Consider the following 22,017-nt stretch of genomic DNA (forward strand, 5'->3'; position numbering starts at 1 on the left):
ATATATTAATTAGCAGACCATGGTTGGAATGGTCTGCAAGGTGACAACAGCTGGAAAAAACAATAAAAGGTAGCTCATGTGCATGTTTTTTTGATATAAACTTTCTTAATTGTTTTCTGAATAATCAATCATACGTCAGAATTCCAAAATGGCATTGTATGATCCTGATCAAAGACTAAAAGGTATTTATTAAAATAAAAGGCTAGGTTTGTGTATATTTGAGTCTATTTGTCTTTAATTTTGACTATTTTGTTTTGAAAATTCACCCTATGAAAAAAGAACAGTTCAAATGCATTAATAAAACCCAAAAATGTCTATATGCAAACTACTGACAAGCACTGTATAGCACAAACACATTTGTTTATCTATATATATTTATTTTATATAGCAAATTATTTTCAGTATGCAGTTATGCAGTACACAGTTGAGTAGGAACTGGCCAAACTAAGAGTCAGCTCCAGTGACCCAGACTCCATAGTCTCATATGATCTGACCTTCATCTACAATAATCAGATATACAGTAAATCATGAGCAGGAGAACAAGATTCTGGATGTAAGCGGCGTAAATGAGCATCCTCTACAGAGCAGCTGAGCTAACTCTTGTCTTCACTTCTCCTGTCTTCATGACCTTCTGATTTTGTAGTTTTAATTTATTTTAATTTTCTCTTGTGACCTTATACAAGAGAACATTATATTTTATAGGTGTGTGGCCACTTAGAGGCAATGAATGCTCCAGTAAAAAGCCCACAGGTTCTCTTGGCATTGTGACCAAATATATGTGCTGCAGAATTTGATCTTGCCTATGTGCCTATAATAAAGCTATTGTGACACAGTTTTGGTGTGACAAATTAGTTGTTTTCTCACCTAATTTCTTGACATACAATTGGTATGTTGTTAATATCGTTCTTTTACAGCCTGTTCAAAGAATGCAGAGTTTGTCCTGCTTTCTTCAAGGAAAGCTGTGAATTTAAATACTGACAAGAAAGACTATTGTTAGTCTGTAAGTAGATTCCAGTTAACAAAACATTTGTTCTATATGTTAAGTTAAACTCAAATGACTAAATTCCCTGTCCATTACTACGGCAGTTGTCATGATTTAAACTACCGGTACATAAATATGTATCTATGTTTTCTTTTGTTGCTTTTCCTGTCTAGCTGCTCTTTAGAAACAAGCTTAGAATAATACTATAAAATGCACATTGTACACATGTCCAGTCAGCAATAACTGTGTTCAGAGTTGCAGCATTATTTCTGGCACAATAGAATCTCAGAAATCGAATGCAAAGGAATGTTGTGAATAGTCTGCACTGTCATTCAAATGTCTCAGATGGTCTGAAGAGCAGTTAATGTGCTTTTCTTTCATCTCCCATTGTGATTGAAGACGTTCCTAGAGAGTACTGCCGGGATGAGTAGGGACGATGATGCTGGCCCATTTGTGAATGACTGGGATGAAAAGGAGAGCAGATCCAAGAACTGACACCAGAAGGAAGGCCCACAGAAACATTCGATCCAGGACCTGAGCTGCAAACTTCCAGTCTCGCACCACCTGTAGGAAAAAAGAAGCACAAATCAACCTCTAAGAATATTACCAATAGCTTAGTGACGAGGAAATGTGGAACTGACTAATGCTTGTCCACTCTTTTTCAGCATTTTGTGAGAAATGCTGAAAAAGGTCAAACTCACCTCTCTGACCTGGTTTTCTTTAACCACATGCATGGTGATGTAGCGAATAGATTCCAAAGCTGCTTGGAGGTTGTGCTGGGTGTAGAGAAGTGGAGTGAGCTCAGGGGTTGGGTTTTTCATATTGCCTAATCCAATATTTCTTTCTGATTCAGGCACTCTGGCTGTAGCGTAGCGGTCCACATGGCTGCGCATGCATAGCAGCTTAGGTAGCCGATGTAGAAAAATCCTTCTCACCCATGGTGCCATGCCATGATGTGTCGATGAGGAGCGATGGTGGATGTTGATGGCAAAGACGGTGATGACGATTGACAGTGTGACAAAGATCATGGTAAAGACCAGGTATTCCCCAATAAGAGGGATTGCCTTGGAAGAAGAAGGGATGATTTCTTCAATGACCAAGAGGAAGACTGTGAGCGACACCAGCACTGAGGTGCAGAGAGAGATCTTTTCACCACCATTTGAGGGCAGATAGAAAACAAGGATGGTGAGAAAGGACAGGCCAATGCAAGGGATGATGAGGAAGAGAGTGTAGAAAAGAGGCAGCCTGCGGATAATAAAGAAGTAGGTGATGGTGGGATAGGAATTGCTGCCATCAGTTCTGAGACCACGGCTGCCTGTTGCTTTCACTATCTCCCATTCCCCATTGTCAAAATAATCCTGCTTGTCCACATGGAAATCTTCCAGAAGGACGTCCACCTATAAGAATACATCATAAAATTAGTAAAAGGTTACCACTGCTAATGCACTGTGCACTTTCAATGAAATTTAGACTCACTTGTGAGCCATCATAGGTCCAGGATCCAAACTTCATCGAACAGTTCTGGAGGTCAAATGGGAAGAAGGTGACATCAATGGTGCAGGCGGACTTGTAGTTGGCTGGTGGATTCCATGAAATGGTTCCGTCGTACTTGACTACAGCCTTAGTGATAGTTCCCTCAAAACGTCCATCTGAACTTTAGAGACAAAATAACCAGAGGCTATTTAGCTCTGTGCTTTGTGATTACAGTTTTCTAAAACCCTTAAATTATCACCTCTAATCTAATATTATCATATAGCAGTCCATCTCATTGTGTCACATACTTGTCATAAAGTACAACATCAGGAAGCCAGATCCTGTCTGAGGGAACACGAATGGTTGTGATGCCCAGAAAGTCTTCAGGGCTCCATCTCAATTTCATATCAACCCACTCCTATACAATGGAGAATAAATAATTTCAGGAAACAATACAGGTGCAATTTTCTTTGCAACAACTCACAATGGGAGGCAACACTGTTTGCTTTGGTTTTAGTGTCCCACGGCATTGACCTGACACATACAGTTAAAGTAAACAGGTTAAAAACAGCTTTAAATTGAACACATAGCCATTTTGGGAATGATAGATCATCTCACCTGCCCCTGCCCTTCAGTATCCCAATGTGGCATGATGTAACTTATCACTGTGGGAGAATATATCCGAACTGAAACAAAGAGCTGGGTTTAATAATTTATAAGGCCCGCCACAGAGTCCACATATACAGCTGACAGGAGCAGGAGAGGGGGTGGAGTGGGCATGGGGAAGCAGGTGTGTAGGCACAGGGTCGAATTGGCTCAAATAGATGAGAACTGTCAGAGAAATGCAACCAGACCTGAATAAAAAATCCCCAAGGAGGGACAGACTGCTTCTGCTTATCTGCTAGAACTGAAAGCACTTTCATACACAAAATGGCTATGAGCACCAAATAGGTTTACCAGAAAAGGAAACAAAATCCAAAATCAGTTATTTATGTATGTGCTACTTTACTTGCCTGTTTCATCCAAACATTAGTTGTCATTAACTGGTTTTTCTCATCCTGGAAGGGAAAATCAAAAGGTTACTGACTATAACTCAAACCTTCAGAACCATTGCAAAGGATTAGAAAACCTTTAAGCTCACCACATCAACCAGCTGGGAGATGGCCAACCCAAACTTCACACTGATGGTCTGGTTTAGATACTCCACTGGACGGACCCATTTCTGGTAGTTTTGAAAGAGGTATTTGAACAGTTTATCTTCTGCTTTTGCATAGGAGGAGAGATTTGGAGCCTCTGAGATGTGAGAAAAGACAGAAAAATACACTTTACAGCTTGAATATGAAATACAACACTATCCTGGATTTTTCTACAGTATGTCACAGTTATGCCTGACTGACGCCTCATTGGTTTGAAATAGTAAATGAAAACAATTAAGAGTATTTGTGTTTCAAAATAATAATAAAAAATTGGCATGATGATTGCCTGCTTACTTTGAGAAGCAAAGCCAGACAGGAACCATCCACCAAGCTCTGACTCTTTTCTTGCAGTCGTAAGGAAGAAGCTCCATGTTTGCATTTTTTATTACAGAACAGCCTCTCCAGCAAGCTTCGACCATTTGACCATGCTAGTTCATGTTTAACCTTATTTGGACTGGCATTGATGGATAGTAGAATTAAAATATTTCTCAGGAATTGTGGAAAGGTCCACCTGTCTCCTCTATATTTGCATTATATTTCCCCTTGGTTCCTTTAGTTACTGTTAGTTTATTATGTAGCTTCTAGTTTCTGCTCTGTTTTTGGATTTGTTTCGGCTTCATTTCCTCCTTTGGATTTTGTGTATTCATTTAGCCTCCTTTAAATCTAACGGCCCAAAAATAAAATCCAGTCCAGTCATTTGTCTCAGGAAGTTGAATACTCAGTCTCATCAGAAATAATTTAAAGGCCTCTTCACTTTGCCGAAGCACATTAGTAAACGCATCATCTGAAAATCTTAAATAATATCTGACAAGTGCAAAACTAAACCAAAACAAGGCAGTTTTAACAGGCTGATGAGAAGAGAAGCAGCTTATAGAACCATGCTGACTCTAAGGAGTTGCATAGATCCACAGCTCATGTGAGATAATCTGTCAAGAGAATAGTCCTGCACTTCCCAAATCTGGGATTTATACAAGCATGGTAAGAAGAATGTCATTTGCAGTACACCACAAAGCATGCAGAGGACAAAGCAACTTCATACAAGAAGTTGCTCTAGAAAGATGTGGCCAAAATTGAGTTCTTTGGTCTGCATAGAAAATCCTGTAATGCTATTATGTAATGCAATGTAATTCAAACAAGTTCATATTTTTATGATACAGGACTATGTAATATATTATATGACATGATAGACCAAATCTTATCAAGAATCTATGTGAGAACTTGAAAACTGGTGTTAACAGTTGTTCTCCATCCAGTAAACTTATTTTGATTAACCCAATTAAAAATAGAATGGGTAAATATTCCTTTCTATATATGTGTCAAGCTTGTATAGACACAGCAGCTGTAATTGCAGCCAAAGATGGTCCTGCAAAATACTGAGTCAGAGAAGCTGAATATCGCATTTTTCTGAATTCAGTATCCTTTTCCTTCCACCTCAGAATTATGCACACTGGTGAGTTGTTCTATCAGGTAAAATCCAAATAAGATCCATTGCAGCTTCTGGTTGTGGGGAGACAAATAATGAAAAAATTCATGGTTGTGTCAATATTGCATAGTACTGCAGCTGAAAATTCACCATGATGATGGCCACACAGGTGTGTATCACCAGTAAAGAAAACATTCCCAGCCAGTGGCTGTATGATAAACAAATTCAGGATCACCCTGTCTTCTTCTACAACATGCCATCCCATGAGACAGGCTGTTTCCTCCTTTTGGAAATGTCGTTTGTGGCCTGAGGTACTGTTGGGGAAAGAAACAGTACCTCTGAATAACATCTGTGCAGTTTAATCTATCAGAGCTAAACTGACATCTGCTGCAGAGTAAAATTAATATTTAATGTTACCCATTGTATTTTTGATGAATAATGTCACTGCTCAGGAGTGAAGCATTATGAAACACAAAAACACTGTTTTCAAATGAACATAAATTACATAATTTGATGGATGGCTCATTACGGATATGGAGCTCTTCAGTGATAGTAAACCTTTGTTAATTCAGTCTCAATACAACAATCCATAAACGCAGAACTTCTCTGACAGTTTTTATTTGTGCTTACTCCTTCAGCTTGATCCACTCATGTTGTCAGTTGTTTACATCTCTGCTTAGAACAGCTCTTAGATCCCTTGTTGTTTGAACAAAACATGCTTTATATTTACCTAATTGTAATCATGTATTGTTTTAGATTTATGTGGTAGGACTATTTCCATTTCTTAATTCCTGGTCAAATATGAATTATGTGTATATGTAGGTAAAAGTAATTTTATGTTAAAAATGTAGGAGTTGTAGATTTAGGCAATCCTAATGTAATTAAGTATTTTGGCTGAAAACGTTGAAACCCAGATTTAACCACTGACATCCTTTCTGTCTGTTTCATCAACCTGAGAAGCAAAATCTTACAAGTGACTCAGTCCTGCATGAATGAATCTGCCTGATTTGCCAAAGGAGAAGCAATTTGATTGGGGACCCTGCTAAATCATCCAATGAATAAGAACAATCTCATATATAAACAAAATCAACTGGATTTCATAATTAGGTATAGTACCTGATGCATTATACTTTGTACTCACAGAAAGCAATAATATTTATCCCTTTTTTCTGCTTGAATAATTTAAATAAGAGCTTTTTCATGCATACAGTACAATACTTACGAAGAGAGTGACACAGGTGGTACCAGCACAGAGATGGAAGCAGCATCAGCAGCAGTACATGGAAAGTGGTCGCCTCTCCTGCTCTAAGCATCATGTCAAAGTTGAACACAAGCAGCTGGTCTCTTAGGCATCCCCAAGCTGTCAATAGTAATGAAACAAATTGAGTCTACTAAGAAATCACCTGTATTTATTGGTGATAACCTTAAGTTATCATGCCTACATGCATCTTTCACTGACCACTGCACCGATAACACTTTTAATAGAGGAATAGCACCCTCCACAAATCAAGAATGCCCTCCACCTTCACCTTGCAAACATGAACCTCTTATAAGAAATAAATGCAGTCCATATTGCAGCATGCAAAGGCTGGATGCGTACCTGCTCCGAATCTTTCTCATTAACACAGAATCCAGCGTGGCGGCAGATGAAAGGTGGAGGGAGTCCTGACAACAGCAACTGTGCTGCATCGCTCTCCTCCATTCCAGGCAGGTTCTTTTTCTTGCCTCCCACAGGCGCTGCTGCACTCCCGGCTGCATCCAGTTGTGCACAGGCAACGTATTCTGTTCTCCTCTCACCCCTCCTTTCCTTCCTTCTCTCTCCTCACAGTCGTCCTCAGCCCCTCCACCACGACCAGCATCTCTCCTTCTGTGCTCTGAGAAATCCAGTCACTCATCACATGCAGTAATAGCCATCCTCTGAATCAGCCAACCTGCTGCCTAGACCAAAACAGTAAATGGCGAGCTCTGATTCCCATTACCATTACAATGTTTCCTGTGATCCACGTCTGCACAGGTGGGAACATGGTAAGACATGACAAATGGGAGAAAATAGACAAAAAACAAAAAGAACAATGGAGGTGTAAGTGCAGTTTTTCAGGGAATCTTATTACAGATATCTGTAATAACCCATTCTGCTGTGGAATAAATGTGAAGGGAGGCATCATTGTCGTGCAACTACCAAGCAAGAGAAGGGAAAGTACCAGAACTGACTTGCATCTACTATTTCTAATTTTGAGCCTATTTCTGTGTTCACTAACCTTTCAACAATGTGGGAAACTTCAGAATTCAATCCAAACTTATGCTGTTAAATCTGTGTTGTATACAGATTTATTACATACGGATGTGTTTCAAGCTGTTATTTTTGTCAATTTAGATGATAAAGAAAAACAAAAAAATTTAGTCTTCAAGGAAATTAGACAGTGATGTATTCACGCACAATTATGGAAAGTTGAGTGGCAGGAAAAAGTGTGGTAAAAATAATAATTAAAAAAAAGTGAAATCATCAGGGATAACTGCACTTTTGAAATGATTGCAAATGGAGTCAGTGCTTCAAGAGCACCATCAAAGATGTTTAGGGAAGCTAAATAGTGTGTTTTGTCAATTACAAAATCAGCTGTTTACCAGGAAACCCTTCATGATTTCTTTGACAAATAAGTTTTATGGAGATGCTAATTTCCCAGCAAAACTTGGAACCAGTTCACACAGTCATGAGTAACGATACTTGCAGTAATGTCCATGAACCTCGTTTGTGCGAGGAATGGCGTAACAACAATGAAGAACCTGCTAGTGGACTGGACTCGATACACCTGATAATTTGATGTTCGTATGTTGTAACTTAACTCAAACTCAGTTTTTTGTCAGTTGAAGTTGCATTGTTACTTATCACGGTAACAATGCAAATTATTTACTTCCTAGCGCTGAAAACCGAAAAGTAATAATTGCATTCCTAAATTTAGAGAAAGCTTTTCTGCTCTCAAGACTTCAAATCACTTTCTTACTGTCATTTATTAACATTTAGCTGGATTTATTGAATTATGATCAAGAACTACATGGACGTGAAATGTACAGATAATGTGTTGGAACTTTACTTTGCTCATATGTTCAATAATTTGTATCATATCTTTGTTTTCTCTCTAAACTGACAGTCAGCTTCTTGTATTTCAGATGAAGCTAATCTACTGCTGCAGGGCTTTGGTCCTGTTCATCCTCGTCCCCTGCTGCTGCAAAGGAGGACACATATTGGTTCTTCCTATCGAGGGCAGTCACATGGATATTTTAATAAAAGTTCTGCACTCCAGAGGACACAGCCTGTGATGCGCCCCAGCAACAGCTGGTACATTAAAGATAACTCTTCCTATTCCAGCACATTCACAGAAGAGGAGCTTCTATCAGAAGTTCATCACCAAAATCATATTTGACATCGTACAGTTTGAGCGTGGGGCTTTACCTTTGACCAGCTTTGCTTGGGATGTTCAGCACTACCCTGGAGATTCATAGGGCTGTGAGTGAATATGTCTCAGCCATGTTGGATGATGCAGAATTAATTAGAACCCTGAACAACACCAAGTTTGATCTGGTTCTCACTGACCCCTGCTGGGGCAGTGGAGCACTTTTGGCCAAATATTTAAGCATTCCTCTAGTTTTTAATGTTCGCTGGATAATATCTGAAGAAGGTCAATTTGGCATCGCTCCTTCACCCATCCATCCATCCATCTTCTTCCGCTTATCCGAGGTCGGGTCGCGGGGGTAGCAGCTTCAGAAGGGAGGCCCAGACTTCCCTCTCCCCAGCCACTTCTTCTAGCTCCTCCGGGGGAATCCCGAGGCGTTCCCAGGCCAGCCGAGAGACATAGTCCCTCCAGCGTGTCCTGGGTCTTCCCCGGGGCCTCCTCCCGGTGGGACGTGCCCGGAACACCTCACCAGGGAGGCGTCCAGGAGGCATCCTGACCAGATGCCCAAGCCACCTCAACTGGCTCCTCTCGATGTGAAGGAGCAGCGGCTCTACTCTGAGTCCCTCCCGGATGACTGAGCTTCTCACCCTATCTCTAAGGGAGAGCCCAGCCACCCTACGGAGAAAACCCATTTCGGCCGCTTGTATCCGCGATCTCGTTCTTTCGGTCATGACCCAAAGCTCATGACCATAGATGAGGGTGGGAACGTAGATCGACCGGTAAATCGAGAGCTTCGCTTTTTGGCTCAGCTCTCTCTTCACCACGACGGACCGGTACAGCGCCCGCTTGACAGCAGACGCTGCGCCAATCCGCCTGTCGATCCCCCGCTCCCTTCTTCCCCCATTCGTGAACAAGATCCCGAGATACTTAAACTCCTCCACTTGGGGCAGGACACCCCCCCTGACCCGGAGAAGGCACTCTACCCTTTTCCGGCTCAAGACCATGGCCTCGGATTTGGAGGCACTGATCCCCATCCCATTCACCATTATCATATATTCCTATCACAGGATCTGGCTACAGTGATAAAATGACCTTTATTCAAAGGGTAAAAAACATTTTATACTATATCATCCGAATGAATGATATGTTGGTCACTAAGTAAGTTTACCAGCCACTTTGTGAGCAATATCTTGGATCTGATTGTGACTTTGACCATTTAAAGATAGATGCAGACATCTGGCTTATGAGAACTGACTTTGTGTTTGATTACCCACGTCCCACAATGCCTGATGTTGTGTACATGGGAGGATCCCACTGTAAATGTGCAGACCCATTTCCTGACTATATGGAGTAGTTTGTGCAGAGTTCTGCCAATCATGGTGTCATTATCATGTCTTTAGGAACATTTGTGCCTGCACTTCCAGATGATCTAGCAAATGAGATTGCAACAGCTTTTGCAAAGTTGCCACAAAAAATCACCTGGAGCTATAGAGGACCCAAACCGTCCACTTTGGGTAACAACACTTTACTGGTTGACTGGATGCCACAAAAAGACTTTTTAGGACATTCTAATGTAAAGCTATTTGTGGCTTATGGAGGAACAAATGGAAATTAAGAAGCCATTTATCACAGAGTCCCAGTAGTGGGTTTACCCTTGTTTTTTTATCAGTATGACAATCTGTTGCACTTTCAAGTAAAAGGTGGAGCTAAAATTCTTACTTTGAGTACATTGAGTATTGCTACAGAATGCCCTGGTATGTTTACCACTCTGTAGACGTAGACCTCTTCCTGATAGGTGCAGTACTGCTCACGCTTCTAGCTACAGTCACGTTTATCAGATGTTTATGGAAATCTGTGTGTGGATGTAAAGTAAAACTTGAGTAATGATTAGACAGATTCATCAAGTCAGCACTATCTGAACATTTTCACAAGCTGGGGACAAGATTGAAAGCAGTAATATTAACTTGATGGACTCTGAATGCTTGTATTGAAACATATTTGGACTCTAACAGTACTGCAGATGGGTATTGTTCAATATTATATTGGTGGCTAAGGAAATGTCATTTTTACTTTTTTATTGTAGTCCATAATGTCCTCCTACAATGTTTAATCCACTTATTTGTTTACCTTATGGTATTAAAAATATACATGAATACATGTTATTTTCTTTTCTGAACAATTTTTTCCAATTTGTACTGAAATAAATTGGATTTTAGTTACAAACTATCATTTAATACACTAACTGTTTAGCACAGAATAAAATATTGTGTTATAAATATATATAACTATTATGCACTGGATGCAACCAATAATAATGACGTATTTAGGTTGATTTTTATGCTGAAATATTTCTTGATATGTGTTTGAAATTTACACAATCTAGCTGAATCAAGGCGTGTCGTGCTGCAAAGATGTGAGTATCAAACACAGTTTCTAATTTATAAAAAAAAATTCTCAGACACTGGGTGTCGCCATGGAGAAAATATTTTCTATCAGCCGTAGGAATGAGCAGTTCGTTGACTTCCTGTGAAGTTTCCTCTCACTTGCTTTCCTGTCATTGATTTTGCACGGTTTTCATGTCATCATTGTTGTATGGAACAATCCGTTTTAAAACCCGATTTTCATCTCTAAACTCGATGATACGAGTCAGTTAATTTTCACATCACGTCATTTGTGTTGGTCATTCTGTTACGCCTATTCTCAGTTTATTACTCTTTAGAACCGTTGGTAGGCGTGACTGGGCTGAAGGTTGTTGTACCTTATGTCTTTAATTTATGGAGATCGTCCTGTGGCACACTGAAACAGTTTCCACGTGTGGTCTGGACTGAGAAGACTAACTGTAAGTAGCTATATCTGTCTAGCTATCTATTTAATCTCCTGTCTGAATGTCATACCTGTCAAGTTTTGGACTTGAGAATACAGGAAATGTTTATCCGACCGCTGTTGCCGTCGGAGCGGAGCTGCAGCAAACAGAAAGGGGCGGGAACGAACCACTGTCAGTCTCATACCTTATTTGGAAATGGGACCATTGCACTCCGGAGGTGAAAGGGGCGCTATTTCCTAGATTATCCGCGGCCTTCCGTTTTTATTTTCTTTTTAAAATCTGTGATATATTTTCACCTTTAAGAAGGATTTTCACTCTCAGCATGTATTTGAGCTTCTCTCTTTTATTTACTTCAGCGCAGCTCACAGTTTTTAACAAATTCAGTAGCTTTCGGTGTACTTCTAAATCTGCTCCTTACTCGCATCTTTTTGGGCCTGCTACTGCCTCTAGTGGCGTGGGGGTGGTAACACAACTAATCTAATTACATTACTAAATCAGAATACCGCAAAGTCTTTATTATTTACTATTAATTTCGGCATTTCTGGCACCGTAAAAGATAAATTATCTTATAAAACACCATATTTTTTAATTTCCTTAAAGATGTAGAGCTAATTAAATGACATAAACCATACTTTTATACATTATAAATAATATATATATCTCCATCATTATAGAAATAAAGAGACATGAAAAACAACATGATCAACTGTAATAAAAATTGCATTTGCAATGTATAAATAAGAAATTTAATTGAGCAAAAGTCAATAACAAACAAATGAATTAGGTACAGAAGAATAACAACACAGGTTGTTACAAACAGGGTTATTAAACAGATACAAGCAAAAATTCACATTTTTGTTTTTACGGTGCCATGTATATTATTCTAAGATACTTTTTGTTGTTAGAGTCTTATATATAGGAAAAAATAAGATGAAACTATTTAGTCTATCAACGTGGAAATTTTCCGTAGACTCTAAAACGATAAAATAAATCATATTTATAGAATCACATTATCAACAATTTGTGAATAGAGCAAAACACTTAGCAAGCTATAGGTAAATGTTATCATTTAGTTTGGTTAAGAATAATTATTGCTGTCAATAAATGACTTCTATAGATGTTCTTAGTTGCCAGAGGAACACAGTAACGCCTTCATGAGCTCAGAGGTTCAAACTGACAAAAAACAAGGATGGATGCTCTCTGCTAAAATATTTCTTGCCATCTTCCATGTTCTTTCAGCAAACAGTTGAGACAGAGTTCTTTTTGGTTTCACCACTATTTACCTGATATTTTACCCGCCTTGAAAGTATTTTTAAAAGATTGTCTGTTAGTCTGAAGCTCATGTGACCAAACCAGCCGGAGTGCAATGGTCCCATTTCCAAATAAGGTATGAGACTGACAGTGGTCCGTCCCCGTCCCTTTCTGTTTGCTGCAGCGAGGTGTACTTGGAGAAGCGGGGGGTGGGGAGGGTGTGAAGAAAACTACTGTAACAGGAAACAGCGGGAAGAAGAAATCAGAGGGGAAAAATACATAAGTTTCCCGGCCAAAACGGGAAACTTGACAGGTACTCTGGAAAATGTTACTGAACATTTTTGCACATGTAAGCTTTACAGGAAGCAATGCATGTTATAACTGATCCCTGAGGTGGTAAATCCAGTTCTGTCAAGACGTGTTTCCACATGTAATCTCTTCCACTGCTTCAGATTAGGAGCAGCCCTCAAATACCATAATATTCATATAAGAAAAGGCTTACATTTCCTCTGACTAACTTTCAGCCAGCAAATAGTGTGTATGCTTCATCTTTGAGAGTGGTAATGGTGGTCTTGCTTTTTTAGATAATTATGCTTACTTGTTTATTTGCTTAATCAATAGAACATTTATAACAAGAAAACAGATTTATCTGACATACCATTATTTCCAGCAATCTTTGAAAAACAGTTGGATTACTTTTTAAATAGAAATCGTACAACTTAAGAAATCTCTTCCCAGTGAGAATTATAAGTTTATGGATGTTAACATTAGAAATCAAAAACTATTTATTCATCCTTTTTGAATTATGTAGATAGTTGTTTTACTTCAGGAAAAACAAAACAATATAGATTTCCGCTTTTATTTTTAATTACTTAACTATTAATATTTTAGTCCTCCATATTTATGTTAAATGCAGCCAAAATACAGTGTGTAAAAGTGCATTTGCTGAGAAAATACACCTGAATGGTGAAACTGGAAAAGTTTAGTGATGTTTAGTGATGAGCTCTAAATTCGCTTATGTTTAAAACTCAAGAGTTCTGTATAACTGACTGCATACAAACCATCACTATTATGTAAAAGAACATATGACAGTGAAAAATAGTCTAGTAGCATTTGCAGCTCATACATTTCAATCAATACATTTTGCATTAGTTTTATTCCAGTCAAAAGATGATTCTATTTAACAGATTATATTAATTTCTGTTTTATATTATTGAAAATATTTACTGAAAACATTTTTTCTCCATTTCAGATGAAGACAATCTGTTGCTGCACTGTGTTGCTCCTGCTCATTCTGATTCCCACCTGCTGTCATGGTGGCAACATCTTGGTCTTTCCTACTGAAGGAAGCCACTGGATAAACATGGAAATTCTTCTTAAAGCTCTACACTCCAGGGGACACAATGTAACTATTGCACGAGCTAGCAAAACCTGGTACATCAAGGATAATCCCTTATATTACAAGACCTTCATAGTGCCAGTAGAACAGAGCTTGGTAGATGGAGATTTTTTGAAAAAAATGTTTTCTGTGTTCATAAAACTTGAACAGGGGACTTTAACTCTTACCAGTTTTTTCCAAATGGCAATAGGCCTGCTTGACAAAAAACTTAATATTTACAATTCTGTGAGCTCATTTGTCCCAGCTCTGCTGGATAATGTGGAGTTGATGAGGAAATTAAATGAGACCAAGTTTGACCTGGTTCTTACTGATCCATGCTGGGGTAACGGGGCAATTTTGGCCAAATACATGAATCTCCCTTTAGTTTATAATGTTCGCTGGTTAATGCCTGAAGAAGCTCATTTTGCCATCGCTCCCTCACCATTATCTTACATCCCTATGACAGGATCTGGCCTCACTGATAAAATGACTTTTTTTCAGAGAGTTAAAAACATAATTTTATATCTAATGACTGCCATTCAAAGCACGTTTGCATCTAAGTTTGTATACCAGCCACTTTGTGAAAAGTACCTTGGACCTGATTGTGACTTTAATCAGATACAGAATGATGCAGACATTTGGCTCATGAGAACCGATTTTGTCTTTGATTACCCACGTCCCACAATGCCTAATGTTGTGTACATGGGAGGGTTCCATTGTAAACCTGCAGAACCACTTCCTGATGACATGGAGGAGTTTGTGCAGAGTTCTGGAGAGCATGGAGTCATTATCATGTCCATCTCAACATTTGTTAATGAACTTCCAGAGGACCTTGCAGATGGCATTGCAGCAGCTTTTGCGAAGTTGCCACAAAAAGTCATCTGGAGCTATAGAGGACCCAAACCATCCACTCTGGGTAACAACACTTTACTGACTGAATGGATGCCACAAAAAGACCTTTTAGGACATCCAAAGGTAAAGCTATTTGTGTCTCAAGGAGGAACAAATGGAGTCCAGGAGGCCTTGTGTCACGGAGTCCCAGTAGTGGGTTTTCCTCTGGTTTATGACCAGTATGACAATCTGCTGCGCTTGCAAGAGAAAGGAGGAGCTAAAATTCTTACATTGAGGGCAGTGGACACAGATGATGGCTTTCTGAAAGCTATGCAAGAAGTTCTGAATGAACCGTCCTACAGGCAGAACATGCAGAGACTCTCCAGGCTGCACAGAGATCAGCCAATGAAGCCAATCGATACTGCCCTCTTCTGGATAGAATACGTCATTAGGCACAAAGGTGCTGCTCATCTGAAAGCTCAGTCTAACCGAATGCCTTGGTATGTTTACCACTCTGTAGATGTAGTCCTGTTCCTGACAGGAGCAGTGATGCTCACGCTTTTAGCTACAGTCATGTTTATCAGGTGTTTATGGAAATCTGTGTGCAGACGTAAAGTAAAACTTGAGTAACATTTCTATCCTTTATGTGTAAAGATATTGCCTCTAAATAAAAGCATGTTTATTGATCAAAGCAATTGTTTTCTAAATTTAGAGGAATATTTTGTACTTTGTTATTCAAAGTAGGGTACTGTTTCAGAAGATTTTAAACAAATAAATAGATGTTTGTCTTTTAATTGACAGTAAATTAATTAATTATTTAAAATATTTTTAATCTGTCCAACTCTTGTGTTTGATAGCAGAATATTATGTATTGCAGCAGAACAGGATTAAAGGACATTATCCTTGGATATCAAGTTGTGTGTGGGAATGATACACCAAACTTGACAATGTTCCATTTACAAACTGTCTGATTAAATTATTTCAGTTACTTTGCTAAGTTACTAAAAACTCAGCTATTTTATAAATTAAAATATTCTAATAAGGCTCTATAGCCTTTGGATAACAATTGTTAAGCAGGTGGTAGCCATACTTTCTATTTTAAGTGTTATCTTGTAATTTTCATTGAAAATAATCACAGTGAACAAAAATAAAGGCATTACAACATCATTCTATGTAATTTTTCTAATCTGTTTCACTTTTAAATTGAGTTACTAAAATAAATTACTTTTCAATACAGTTGTGTTTTTATTTTACATAAACATTTTTGAAATAAAGATAGAAACTGAACACCATGTCTTTGATATAAGTGGAACAATGTCTGAGGGCCTTTAATGTAAGTGATAATGTTGCACACACTTTATCACACTATAGTTGCAAGTGCACTCATCTTTACTCCTTTGTGTTTGGGTTGCCTTGTTCTGTATGTAAATACCAAGCAACTGGAAAAGCAGCTAATAATGCCATTTTGAACTGGACATAAGAGACACAATGTTTGAACTGTACCTACATTTGTCCTGTCAATGAGTAAGCTTATTATGTTTGTTCCTTGCACACGTTATCATAATTTAGCAGCATACACTGGGGTAAAGAGCATGAGCTCTTAAGCTCTGCATTTTTTGAAGATAAACTCTTTGTGCTTGCAACTGTAGACTGTAAGCTTTTTATGGATCACGGAGGAACACTGGGAGTAGAAGAGGTTCTGTGGCATGAAGTCTGAATAGTGAACTTACCCTTGTTTTTAAATCAGTTTGGCAATTGGCAGAGAAGGACCTAAAAGTCTTAAATTCTTCAGACAATGATGACAGTGTCCAAAAAGCTATGTAGTTCTTGAACAAACACTCCTGCCAGGTGAACATGCAGATTCTCCAGAGTGCACAGAGATCATACACAATGAAATGTGTAATTTACACATTTTCAAACCTGGTAAAGGACAGACACAGGGTGTACTTTCTTTTTACCATGAGTAGGAGCATGAGAAACAGATTTGCCACACCAACCAAAGTGTGCTCTGATGATTTAATGCATTCCAATTTAGTATACAACAACAACAAAAAAAAGGAATGGAGCTATGTGACTGAACTGGAGTAATTTAGGACAAGGGTATTCTGGAAAATCTAATTGGTGCACACAAATGCATACTTATCAGTTACTTCTATTCTGTACTGAATGTAACCAACATTGAACTATTTAGAGAGATTTTTTTATGCTGATAAGAATTTTTTTTTTTAATTTACACAGTTTGGCTGAATCAAAGCGTGTCGTGATGTTAGTCACTAACTCTGCCAAACACGGTCTCTAATTGCTGCATTCCTTTTCTCAGACACTAGGTGTCGCTATGCAGAAAATATTTTTTCTCAACAGGAGGCTCTGTACAGTTACGTGACTTCCTATAAAGTTTCACCGTACTTGCTTTCTTTTCATTGCTTTTGCACACTTCCTGCCACCATTCTTGGATTGAACAACGATTTTAAACAAGATTTCTCCCCAAAACTTAACGATTTTCGTCAGTTTCACATTCCTAAAAATCACTGCATAGTTTTTGTTAGTCAGTCTGTTTTTACTGTTCTCACACACAGGTTAGGCTATTACTCTATAGAACCATTTGAAAGGCGTGACTGGACTAAAGGTGTGTTCCGTATGGGGATTGTCCTGTAGCACTCTGAAACAGCTTTCACGTAAGTCTGGACTAAGAAGACTAACTGTAAGTAGCTATCTTGATATCTAACTATCTATTCAAATCTCCTCAGTGATTTTACTCAGGCAAATGTTACTGAACATTTTTGCACATGTAAAGTTACACTTGTACATCAGGGAGCTAATCATGTCACAATTAGTCCCTGCAGTGTTAAATGCAGTTCTGTCAAGACGTGTTTTCACATTTGGTAGCTTGCTGTAGATATTCTAAATAAACTGTTGCACTGTACTTCAGATTAGGCGCAGCCCTCAATAATATCCGATGGAAAAGTTATCCAAAGCCACATTCAGTTGTAGGTTATATAGAAAACGAACTTTAGATAATTTAGTTTAGAAGAGCCATGTTTGTCTAACTCTGGTAAAAGTACATATAGTGGCAAGCTTAAGGGTGTCAAAAACAAACAACTCTAGCAACTCAAGCAGTCTTTCAACAAAATTAAATCTGGGAGTGGAATCAAGCCCAGTTTAACTGTGTTCAAGTTCATGTACCAGTGAGAGTTGCTGAATGATAAACTTAGAGACCAGGATAACTACAAGCAATGTACCAGATTTTTAACTAATGGAGGTTGTATCCTATGGGTTTCATGAAAATTGGATGACATGCAAAAAGGCAAAAAAAAAAAAAAAACAACTTTCCTCTGCCTTCCTTTTAATTTGGCATTTAGTCTTTCTTGAGATTTTCCTTTTCATTAACCTCTTGTTTGTATTTTTCTCCCCAACTGAATGTTAAGGAAGAGTAAACTTTTGGAATGTTGATCATCTGGTGTAGAGCTAACATAACAATTCAGAAAACAAAATCACACAAAGTGTCAAACGTGGTAGCAATAGTTTGATGGTCTGGCGCTGTTTTTTTGTTTTGTTTTGTTCCTTTTGTTTGTTTTTTTTACTTTAGACTCTGAACAACTTGCTGCAGTTATTGAAATCATGACTTCTGCTTTCTAACAAGATCCTTAAGCTTCAGTACACTCATCCAGCAGGACATGAATAACACCACACCAGCAAGTTCACTCTTGTCTGGCTCAAAAAGAGGAAGATTTTGGTGCTGCTTATTTAAAGTCCAGACTTGTATTCACTTGCAACAGTTTGTTGCAAACAGGCCAGTTCACTAAAGTAATGTAGCTAGTTAAATTAAAAAAGTTAGCAAAGTGGGACAACATTGTTCCAAAGCAGCATAAAAATTCAAGGAGGCAAATACTTATACATGCTATAGCATGAGCAAAGACTCACATTTCCTCTAACACCTTTCAGTCAGCAAATAGTTTGCATGTTTTATGTTGACACAAAAAATAAACTTTTAGAATTTTACAGTTTATACATATTAATGTGTACCTTTTGCAGTATTATTTTATTCCAGTCAAGAGATTATTAGAATTAGGGAATGCTGACCTGTTGTGTTAATTTCTGTTTTATATTATTAAAACTATATATGGAATGACTTTTTTTTATTTCAGATGAAGACAGTCTGTTGCTGCACTGTGTTGCTCCTGCTCGTTCTGATTCCCACCTGCTGTCATGGTGGCAACATCTTGGTCTTTCCTACTGAAGGAAGCCACTGGATAAACATGGAAATTCTTCTTAAAGCTCTACACTCCAGGGGACACAATGTAACTATTGCACGAGCTAGCAAAACCTGGTACATCAAGGATAATCCCTTATATTACAAGACTTTCATAGTTCCAGTGGAAAAGAGCTTGGTAGATGGAGATTTTTTGAAAAAAGTATTTTCTGAGTTTCTAAAACTTGAACGGGGGACTTTACCTCTCGCCAGTTTTCTCCGAATGACAATAGGCCTGCTTGATAAAATTGTTGATGTTCACAATTCTGTGAGCTCATTTGTCCCAGCTCTGCTGGATAATGTGGAGTTGATGAGGAAATTAAATGAGACCAAGTTTGACCTGGTTCTTACTGATCCATGCTGGGGTAACGGGGCAATTTTGGCCAAATACATGAATCTCCCTTTAGTTTATAATGTTCGCTGGTTAATGCCTGAAGAAGCTCATTTTGCCATCGCTCCCTCACCATTATCTTACATCCCTATGACAGGATCTGGCCTCACTGATAAAATGACTTTTTTTCAGAGAGTTAAAAACATAATTTTATATCTAATGACTGCCATTCAAAGCACGTTTGCATCTAAGTTTGTATATCAGCCACTTTGTGAAAAGTACCTTGGACCTGATTGTGACTTTAATCAGATACAGAATGATGCAGACATTTGGCTCATGAGAACCGATTTTGTCTTTGATTACCCACGTCCCACAATGCCTAATGTTGTGTACATGGGAGGGTTCCATTGTAAACCTGCAGAACCACTTCCTGATGACATGGAGGAGTTTGTGCAGAGTTCTGGAGAGCATGGAGTCATTATCATGTCCATCTCAACTTTTGTTAATGAACTTCCAGAGGACCTTGCAGATGGCATTGCAGCAGCTTTTGCGAAATTGCCACAAAAAGTCATCTGGAGCTATAGAGGACCCAAACCATCCACTCTGGGTAACAACACTTTGCAAGTTGACTGGATGCCACAAAAAGACCTTTTAGGACATCCTAAGGTAAAGCTATTTGTGGCTCATGGAGGAACAAATGGAGTCCAGGAGGCCTTGTGTCACGGAGTCCCAGTAGTGGGTTTTCCTCTGGTTTTTGACCAGTATGACAATCTGCTGCGCTTGCAAGAGAAAGGAGGAGCTAAAATTCTTACATTGAGTATTGTGGACAAAGACGACAACTTCCTGAAAGCTATGCAAGAAGTTCTGAATGAACCGTCCTACAGGCAGAACATGCAGAGACTCTCCAGGCTGCACAGAGATCAGCCAATGAAGCCAATCGATACTGCCCTCTTCTGGATAGAATACGTCATTAGGCACAAAGGTGCTGGTCATCTGAAAGCTCAGTCTAACCGAATGCCTTGGTATGTTTACCACTCTGTAGATGTAGTCCTGTTCCTGACAGGAGCAGTGATGCTCACGCTTTTAGCTACAGTCATGTTTATCAGGTGTTTATGGAAATCTGTGTGCAGACGTAAAGTAAAACTTGAGTAACATTTCTATCCTTTATGTGTAAAGATATTGCCTGTAAATAAAAGCATGTTTATTGATCAAAGCAATTGTTTTCTAAATTTAGAGGAATATTTTGCACGTTGTTATTCAAAGTAGGGTACTGTTTTAGAAGATTTTAAACAAATAAATAGATGTTTGTCTTTTAATTGAGATAGTAAATTAATAAATTTTTATAATGATATTTAATCTGTCCCACTCTTCTGTTAGCAGAATATTAATATATATTGCAGGAAGACAGAATTAAAAGATGTAATTCTTAGAAATCAGAAGTTGTATCTGGGAATGACATACCAAACTTCACAATGTCCCATTTACAAACTCTTGGATTAAATTACTTAAATCAGTAACTTTGCTAACTTAGTTTTTAGGATATTCTGATAAGGCACTTTTGTCAGATTGAAAGAACCAGTTAGAATAATAATTGTTAGGCAGGTTGTAGTCATACTTTCTACTATAAGTGTTATGTTTTCAGTAGCTGTCATTGAAAATAATCACAATGATGAAAAATGAAGACATTGCAACTTCAGTCTGTGTAATCTTTCTAATTTGTTTCACTTAGTAAATAGAGTTGCAGAAATAAATTACTCTTCAAAAAGGTTGTGTCCTTATCTTGCATTCATTTTTTGAAATGGAAGAATGTCTGAGGACCTTTAGTGTTAGTGATAATGTTGCACTCATTTTATAACATTGTAGTGGTAATTGCCAATACCATGTTAATTCTGTATATAAATACCAAGTGACTGGAGAAGCTGTTAAATGTGTTGTTTTGAAATGATGAAAATAGACACATTGAATAATCTGCACCTACATTTGCTCTGTCAATGAGTAAGCTTATTATCTTCCTTGCACATGTTATCAAAATTTAGTAGCATTCACTGGAGTAAAGAGCATGAGCTCTTCACCTCTGCATTCTATGAAGATATACTCTTTGTGCTTGTAACTGTAGACTGAAATCCAGGATGAACTTAATTTTTGTGGTTTGGACAAGTAATATGCTCATTAAGTTAACAGTAAAAAAAAAAGACAAGATTCATTGATGTATTGCCACAGAAAGTCATTTTTATAGCTACATACTTGGATACAGCAGTTTGAGAACAGCCACCTTCTTTAGCAATAGCCTATTGTTGCCTACCCCAGTTATGCAGGTGTAAGCAACAGTCTGCTCTAACCTTGTTGTCAGCAGTCCTCCTCATGACTGTGTAGCCAATATCATAACATTTATGTAAAAAAAATAATCCAGTTCTTATGTTCAAATATTCTAAGAAACTTAACATGGGATTTTTATGAAGTGTAAGTCATGATCAGTAAAACAGAAATCGACACCTCAAGTATATCTTGCTGTGTAATGTATCTGAGATACACAGATAAAATCTTGAATGCATTTTCAGCTTAAATTAAAAAAAGAAAAAACAACAGGAAACTTTTTAGATGTGCTAAAGGAGCCTGGTGAATGTAACATAATGTGCTTTCTCTATTCTGTTTGTGCTTGAACATGTTTTTCTTCAGATTATTGTTATTGA

General features: G+C 38.2%; 1 protein-coding gene and 4 pseudogenes across 3 annotated transcripts; 4 read left to right on the forward strand and 1 right to left on the reverse strand.

Annotated features, from left to right (window-relative positions):
* Positions 1–81: 81 nt before the first annotated feature.
* chrna5 (cholinergic receptor, nicotinic, alpha 5) lies at positions 82–11,443 on the reverse strand. Of its 3 annotated transcripts, none has more exons than XM_028014618.1 (9): positions 11,358–11,443; positions 6,675–6,948; positions 6,297–6,434; positions 3,597–3,748; positions 3,469–3,513; positions 2,764–2,873; positions 2,459–2,636; positions 1,684–2,379; positions 82–1,546 (listed from the first exon to the last, which is right to left on the reverse strand). In XM_028014618.1, the coding sequence occupies exons 3-9, from the start codon at positions 6,388–6,390 to the stop codon at positions 1,388–1,390; spliced, it is 1,434 nt and encodes a 477-aa protein (XP_027870419.1). In that variant the 5' UTR covers positions 6,391–6,434; positions 6,675–6,948; positions 11,358–11,443; the 3' UTR covers positions 82–1,387. The 3 variants fall into 3 exon arrangements, with proteins under 3 accessions (XP_027870419.1, XP_027870420.1, XP_027870421.1); XM_028014619.1 differs by lacking the exon at positions 11,358–11,443 and adding an exon at positions 11,222–11,329; XM_028014620.1 differs by lacking the exons at positions 3,469–3,513; positions 3,597–3,748; positions 6,297–6,434; positions 6,675–6,948; positions 11,358–11,443 and adding an exon at positions 3,074–3,424.
* LOC114142697 (UDP-glucuronosyltransferase 1-2-like) lies at positions 6,956–8,777 on the forward strand (annotated as a pseudogene).
* LOC114142699 (UDP-glucuronosyltransferase 2C1 pseudogene) lies at positions 9,503–10,314 on the forward strand (annotated as a pseudogene).
* Positions 11,156–21,089, forward strand: LOC114142960 (UDP-glucuronosyltransferase 2C1 pseudogene; annotated as a pseudogene).
* Positions 11,167–15,914, forward strand: LOC114142961 (UDP-glucuronosyltransferase 2C1 pseudogene; annotated as a pseudogene).
* Positions 21,090–22,017: the final 928 nt, after the last annotated feature.

Source organism: Xiphophorus couchianus, chromosome 4 (genome assembly GCF_001444195.1).
Source record: "Xiphophorus couchianus chromosome 4, X_couchianus-1.0, whole genome shotgun sequence".
Taxonomy (NCBI): Eukaryota; Metazoa; Chordata; class Actinopteri; order Cyprinodontiformes; family Poeciliidae; genus Xiphophorus; species Xiphophorus couchianus.